This window comes from Chaetodon trifascialis, chromosome 4, assembly GCF_039877785.1.
Source record: "Chaetodon trifascialis isolate fChaTrf1 chromosome 4, fChaTrf1.hap1, whole genome shotgun sequence".
In the NCBI taxonomy this organism is placed as follows: Eukaryota; Metazoa; Chordata; class Actinopteri; order Chaetodontiformes; family Chaetodontidae; genus Chaetodon; species Chaetodon trifascialis.
Window position 1 is genome coordinate 3,899,656 of NC_092059.1, and position 7,240 is coordinate 3,906,895.

The following is a 7,240-nucleotide window of genomic DNA, read 5'->3' on the forward strand; positions in this document are numbered from 1 at the left end:
GCCGGAGATAATCCTCGATGTCAGACCCTTTAGCAGTGTGTTATGGCAGCATGAGGCAGTGTTGAGTTTACCTTCAGCCAAGTTAAACCCAAAGGAGCTGTTGACATCATCACGGCTGAGTTCATCCTCTGTGTGCTGTTGGAGGCTTATGCCCTCATGTAGCTAGATTAGCCTTTCTCCTCAACCTTGAAAAGTTTAGCCTGTTGTATTCAGTTACATTAATGCTCATAAGGTTCTTATCTGAAGTCCTGTTTTAAACATATAATGTTCTGTTATATAAGCTATTTCAAAATGGAAAACAGATTTTTTGGCATCATGCTGATTGAATACATCATACCTATACGTTCAATAAATGACCTCACAACTTTATCATAACAAGGGGATGGTTTTAATCCCAGTTCCACATGGTATAGTTACATGAGTTCCAGTACAGTACACTCCATAGCTGAAACAGCCAAACTGAATGAGGCACTTTCATAACGGAGGGATACGAAGTCGATTGAAAGCAGGTGGGGCACTTTTCATTGCACGCAAAGCTCATGTTGCCAGTGATTCTGAAAGAGCTTTTCATTACTTCCAACACATACACGATTGTTCCAAGCGTTTCTTCCAAGACAATATCCCCATCAGCCAGACACTGCAGCTCGCTTAAGACCGCGAAAATGGTGTGAACCATTTTGTTTGGCCATCACTGTCACGTGACGTCAACTAGGAGATGCTGGAGGACAGCCTGACACTGTGTTTTCCACCACCATGACCGCAGCATCAAATAATTGAGCTTGTTTTGGAAAAACCACTTTCACATGCTGCCAAAGGACTTCCTGTTCCTCCCGCAACTGAAAGCTTAAGCTGTCCAAAGTATCTGGAGGAGCCCAAATCCCCCGTAGACCCTCTGTGTCGATGTTTACTTTTACCTTTATATGAGCAGTCTTTTTCCATGCTAGACTAAAAAATCTGACTGTACAGGCGTATGTGACATGCCTGTGGTCGATCCACTTAACAAATGTAAATACATGAATGAAAACAGGAATTGTACCAGTTATGTGTAATGTCAGTATTATGTTTTTGTTTACTTGTATGAGTAAACATGCATTTTTAGTTAAAATTGTTTATGAATAAGAAAAAAAATGCTGCTTACAATCTATAAATTTTCAAAATCACAGTCAAAGTCTGTCATCCTGCACAGGATGTACTTCCACTGCCGGTCTCTGAAACAGAGTACAAGACAAAATCCTGTCAGTCGCACAGTCATAAATCATTAAACTTTATTGTTTCTTCTGTTTTTTGTTTGGTCTGCCAATAAATTCTGTTCCAATAGGCCTTCCTATGGAGCTCTTCCAACTCAGTCACAAGAGGCTTTCCTCAACGTTTGCATGGATTCTAGACCCAAACTGCTGCTTTATGGGATCAGAAGTTATTAAACAGATGCTGTGAACAAACCTTAGCACTCCAGTGAAGGTGGTCTGGGCACCTCGGATGAAGTAGCCGTAACTCGGGACCACCAGCTCTGCCTCTTCTCTGTAGTATTCAGGAATGTCAGTGGTCTTCCTGTGGAAAGCAACAAAATAAAGTGTTGGCGAGTTGTGCACTAACGTAGAAACCTATAAAAAGATTCTTTCACATTCTGGGAAATATACTTATTTTGGTGTCATGCAGACATTTTGTCAACTGATACCACTCTAGAGTCTGTGCGCTAAATATGAAGCCAGGAGACGGTTAGCTTGTCTTACTGCAGCAACTGATAGCAGGGGCAAACAGCTAGCCTGGCTCTGTCCAAAGGTCAACAAGTCTGCCTAACAGCACCTCTAAATGTCACTAATTACCTTGTTGTACCTTGTTTGTTTAATCTGTACAAAAATTAATTGTATTATGTGCGGTAATGTGTGGGAATACTGTATTTCTGAAGACTCCGCTAGCAACCTCACAGCTAAGAAACGGTCTGGCACAATAACGTGGGTAAAACCAGGAGGTTGTGATTTTTAAACCTCTATTGATGTACAGACTAAACAGAAAAGATAAAATATGTTAATTAGTGAGCTTTAAGGGGGCTGGTCGGCACATTTTGATAACTTTGGCCAGAGCTAGGCTGGCTGTTTTCCCCTGCTTCCAGTCTTTGTGTTAAGCTTAGCTAAGCTAAGCTAAGCTAAGCTAAGCTAATCATTTGCTGGCTTCATTAACAGACAGATATGAGAGTGATACGGATCTTATTCACTTACTCTTGATAAGAAAGGGAAAAGTGTATTTTCCAAAATACCAGAATAACAACAAAGCCCCGTGAAAACATACATGCAAGAGTAGGGACAGCGGCGTTTGTAGTAGCAGCAGTAGAACTGCCATTCCCGGTCGAGGACGGATTCAAAGTACTTGCTTTGCACGCCTGCCACCAGGCCGTTACGAGTGCATGTTGAAGTCCTGCAAAGACAGAATCATTCAGTTTCATAAAAAACAAACCAAATTTAATTTAGAAACTGAAAACGATCCAAAGTGACACCTCATACTCTCCTGTCATTTCCAAGTCATTCTTCAGTCAGTCTACTTTTGTAAGTTTATACTACATTGTTTTGAAGTAAATACTGGTTTGTTGACGCTAGTTTGTTTATGGCCCATACACTTTGCTGTCACCACAACACATCCAAGAATACCAGGTCCAAGCAGCAGGAGCTGCACAATGTGTAGAAGTTTGTCATGGCAACATGGGCACAGCCGTCAGCCATTCAGCCAGTGGGGGTGTTTCCCTGCAGGGTAATGTCCTCGCCAGTGTAATTCAAACAGACAGCTGTGTTAAAAGGAGGCAGGCGTGGCAGCGATAGAGCATACACAGTGTTTGTCTTTGAATCAGAGGGCTGGGTGCAGTCGAGCTTAACTGGAAAGAAATCTGAAGAGCACAAATGCGTTCTTGTGTGCAGATAAAGTTGAGCCAGCATCTGTTAAGTTGTTTGATTCAAGATGCTGTTCACACAGAGATGGTAGGCAACAATTCTCCATCCAAAAAGGTCGATCCAAGTCCTTTAATTATGTCAACCTTTCTGTGCTGTTGATGGCTAGTGGAATATGTGAGGTTTTGGCGTTTGCAAGGTGAAATTAAAAGATTACCTGGCTGCATAAAAGGGAAACCAGTCACAGGAGGGAAATTGAAGGCAGAGATGTTTTTCTTCTCCCTCTTCAGTGGATAAAACAGATTCATGCACCTGATTGAACCTGTTGTGGATTGTTGTAGTTTTTGTGAACGGCATGTTTCAAAAATTATGGACAATGCTGGACTATAAAATACATATCTGTGAGAGGCCACGGACACAGTCTGTTGGATGAATCTGGAGGTAGTCACGTGAAGACACATATGGCCTTTCTGGAGTGAGACAGCGATTTATACAGGCCCAGGAGGACCTGGCTTTGATCCAGTGGAGAGATTTTTTTTTTTTTTGTCAAAGTAATAAAAATATGCACATGTGGAAAGTGTGAGTTCAAATCTTGTGTTGCAGCACAGACATTTAGTAAGTTTTACAGACTGTAAAGGTCAGGTTGCACCAATTATTTGCAAGTCCATCGCTAAAGTTCAGTGTGGAAGTTCTTTATAAGAACTAACTAGTTTCAAATTAGCGATTTACTGGGCGTGCTTGCAAAAATTAAAACTGAGTAAGTGTCTTAGCTAAAAAAGACTTCAGTCTTGTGTAAATCAGGTGCTAGGAAACATGCGTTGCACCAATCAAAAGTTATCAACTATGTATTATTTATGCATACATGGAGAAATATGTGTGTGTCAGAGTTAGTAGTATTCATGTGCTTTAGAATGAGCGGGAAGTATCCGATCATGCTAACCTGGCTAACATTTTGTTATTTGAGGTCTGTTGTGTTATTTTGAAGTGAATCTTCCCAGGAAAACTATTACTAAACAGCGTTTTATCAGGTTAATGTCTGGACCATTTTCCATATTACCTCTAATCACTCTAACAGGGTCATTTGTTAGCACACTAATGTTTTCGTTTTGTTTGTTAAGATAGCTATCTCAGTTAGCTACACAGCAGTCACTCCTGGCAGTTACTGAGCGTAAATTTTGACTCTCCCCTACGGAAGACCACGCATAATTTGTGTGGTGGAACCTGTTTTAAGTTAGGGGTGTGTAAATCATAGCAAGGTTAAGTTTGAAGTTGCGACAGATCAAACATCCTCTGGTTGCAGCTGTGTCTTCATGCTTTAGATGAGCTGGAGGTCTTCCATTTGTGTGCAATCCACCAACAACACAGGTGTTTTGTTCATACAACAGTTTCAGCAGCAAACTCCACTCAAGCCTCCAAAAGGCCTTTGTTGTCTGCTAATAGTGACCTTTAGCAGTGTTATTGGTGTAAGTTTGTTAAGGAGTGAAGGGACATAACTTAAAAGTGAAGGCATCTTTATCTTTGATCGGTACTTCCTCCTGCTGATTGGAACAAGAAGTGACAGATGGACCTAAGATGTGCCTGTTACGTGGCTTTCACGTGGATTTGCCTGTAATAAATGTCCTGTTGAAATGCTGCTTTGGACCTCAATGAATAAATGAATAAAATAAGCAAATCCGAACATGACCACAGCTGCTGTGCAGGGTAAAAGAAAACTGCTGAAAGCCTACATCACTGCAACATTCACTGCAAACATGTAATCTGACTCACATGTTCCCAAATGACTGATTTACTCACCTCCTTTCAGTGCATTTCTGAATTACTGTAGTCGTCCATCATTCTGCATCATTTATTCATATCACTGCTTGTTAATTCTCTGTTGACTAAGACGGCGTAATGTTGTTTGCAGAAAGATTATGAGCAGGAGAGAAACCTGCAGCAACAGTACAGTGAATTCTGTGCATCCCTGTACAGGTTAGACATCCTACTGTGAAAACTACTGACATGAAATTAATGTGATGTTTAAACTTTTAATGCATCCTAAGTTCTCTAAATGCATGTAACACATATGGATTTCATCATAAACCCTGAACAGACGTGACTGTCTCCAACCCCAGCTCACAAATGTACAATCAAAGACATTAGAAAGCAGGTGTTCAATAAGTAAGTAAATCACCCACCACTCCATCCCAGCACGGGAGATGTCATCCCACCAGCAGTCGCTGGGCTCCCCGAGACCCTCAGGTGTTGGCTGGCACTCAAACGACCACAAGCGGTCCGAGCCGTCCTGCTCGCTGTAGTAGCTTCTGATGGCCACGATGACCTCTCCGTGTGGACACTGGAAGTTGAAGCTCTGGCGGTAGCCGTTGACCCAGGCCATGTCATGATGGTCGTGAGACTGAGCTGCCACTGTTGCCAGCAAAGACAACGCCAACAGCACCGGAGCAGGATTCATGTTGAAGAAATCTGTTCGTCTGCCGAGTTTCCTCACAGCTGCCTCAGTTTAAACTCCTCCAAGTCCTTTGTTGCCCAGATGTTTTGTATCCAGGAGTGATGTGTAATTTGCAGCACTAGGGACAAATCCAAAAGTGGACCTCACTTGACATTTTAAGGTGGACTTTGAGACAGAGCATTGACAAAGTCTCACCGTAGATAAGGGTTTACCTTAAAAGACAGCACTTTGAGATTACGTGCAGTTCAGAAATTTATGTGACGCTTTATTTGACTCTGGAGAATATGTTGATGCGTTAACCATCCAATCGCTCAGGTCGTTAACTCTGCAGTGTGATCGTCTTTTTAATGGCGTTTTCAACAGAAACGGCCATTTTGGACCATAAAACTGTTGACTCTTATCACGAGCATCACGTATTTCACCAGACATTAAAAGAATAAACATTCTCTTATGAAATCTGTTAAAATCTGCATGATTTTGTCAAAACTGAATGTCATGATTTCATGGAGCAGTGACTCAATTGTAATGAGTGAGGGGAAGAATATTTGTTCACTCAGGTGATGTTTTCAAACATAGACTAAGATTAAGATTAAGACTAGATTAAGAAACTGTCCTAAATAATATGGATAAAGTGCAAACATCAAACATGTAATAAGATCAAAAAAAGTCCCTAGGCTGGCAAAAAGACCAAAACCAGCAATGAACTGACTGTTCTCTGTCCCTCCCCTTAACACCGATGGTCCAATCATAGTGAGGCAATGGTAACTAGACACAGCAGGATGGACGGGCTTTGAATCTCTCCACGTGTTCAATCGCTGTGCATGGGGCTGTAGATGGAGTGATGCTTCATACAGTCTTTGGTTGTCTCTTTTTTTAAACCCTCTCCTATGTAAGAATGGACTGAACTGTGTCTTTGCTCTAATATAAGCTGCAAACAGGTCAACATGTCTCCTAACAGTAGCAACCCTGTGTTAGCATTCCTGTCAAGGTCATTCAAGCTCCATTATGTTTTGTTAACTCGCTCTGGGCTGTCTCATCAAGTGTGTGGGACATTCTTGGACACAACGTTTTTAACTTTTGCAGGAAAAACAGATTAACCTCCATTAAAGTGCAGCACACAACTGCACAACTCCCAAACAAGGCCAATGTTTTTGGTGTTACAGGTTAGCAACCAAAAGGGTGATGTCACAGCAGCTCCAAGATGCTGCTATTTAGGCTAACGCTAGCGGCTCTGTCTGTGTTAGATTTAGGGAAGCTTAACCTGGAAAGGATTTATATTTTATATATTTTCTGATCACACTGGTAATACTGGGACAAACAAGCAATTTCATGTATGTAGCAATCGCGTGATCATTTATGGAGCTCCTGTTTAAAAACAGCTGGAAACAGTTTCATGGAGCTAACTGTAAAAAACGTCAAACTAGGCATCAACAGTCACAGCTGGAAATGAAGAGCCCTCTTCTGTCTGAAATCAAGGACACTTGGCTGTGAAAATGATATATGGTTTCCAGAGTTAAATCTGCCATCATTGTGGACCATATACTGTATTTACTGTGTCAAATTGGAAGGCTTGATAGGCAGCGCAAACAGTCCAAAACCTATCAAAAACAGATCAGTGAGCCACAGCGTTGAACTGTGAGACACCATCCTTCATTACCATGAACACACACGCTGCAGTTTGTATTTAAACTCCAGACACCGTCCTGAGCTGTAAACACACAGTAGCACGCCAAATGTCTATAAATCAATGGAAAATAATCCCCAACATGAACACAGTTTACTCCTGTTCGCTAAAAACTGCAGTGTCCTGCTGCTTTAGGAAACCACAGAGCCTTTTTAAAGGAACTTAACTTTATATTTGTGACTTATTTTTAAGATTAATGCCCTTGCTATGTTCCTGGGCCACAGATAAGAT

The 7,240-nt window shown here is 41.5% G+C and overlaps 1 protein-coding gene across 1 annotated transcript; it reads right to left on the bottom strand.

Moving 5' to 3' along the window:
- Window positions 1-391: 391 nt before the first annotated feature.
- dpt (dermatopontin) lies at window positions 392-5,879 on the bottom strand. The gene is made up of 4 exons (XM_070960080.1): window positions 5,054-5,879; window positions 2,287-2,412; window positions 1,441-1,548; window positions 392-1,208 (listed from the first exon to the last, which is right to left on the bottom strand). Exons 1-4 carry the CDS (start codon window positions 5,326-5,328, stop codon window positions 1,142-1,144), a joined length of 576 nt encoding a protein of 191 aa, XP_070816181.1. The 5' UTR covers window positions 5,329-5,879; the 3' UTR covers window positions 392-1,141.
- Window positions 5,880-7,240: the final 1,361 nt, after the last annotated feature.

Coding starts and splice junctions, on each gene's coding strand:
- dpt (XM_070960080.1), bottom strand. CDS start 5,328: ATGAATCCTGCTCCGGTGCTGTTGGCGTTGTCTTTGCTGGCAACAGTG. Junction 2,413..5,053: donor TCCCGTGCTGGGATGGAGTG/GTGGGTGATTTA, acceptor CTGTCTTTGCAG/GACTTCAACATGCACTCGTA. Junction 1,209..1,440: donor ACCTTCACTGGAGTGCTAAG/GTTTGTTCACAG, acceptor ACTCTGTTTCAG/AGACCGGCAGTGGAAGTACA.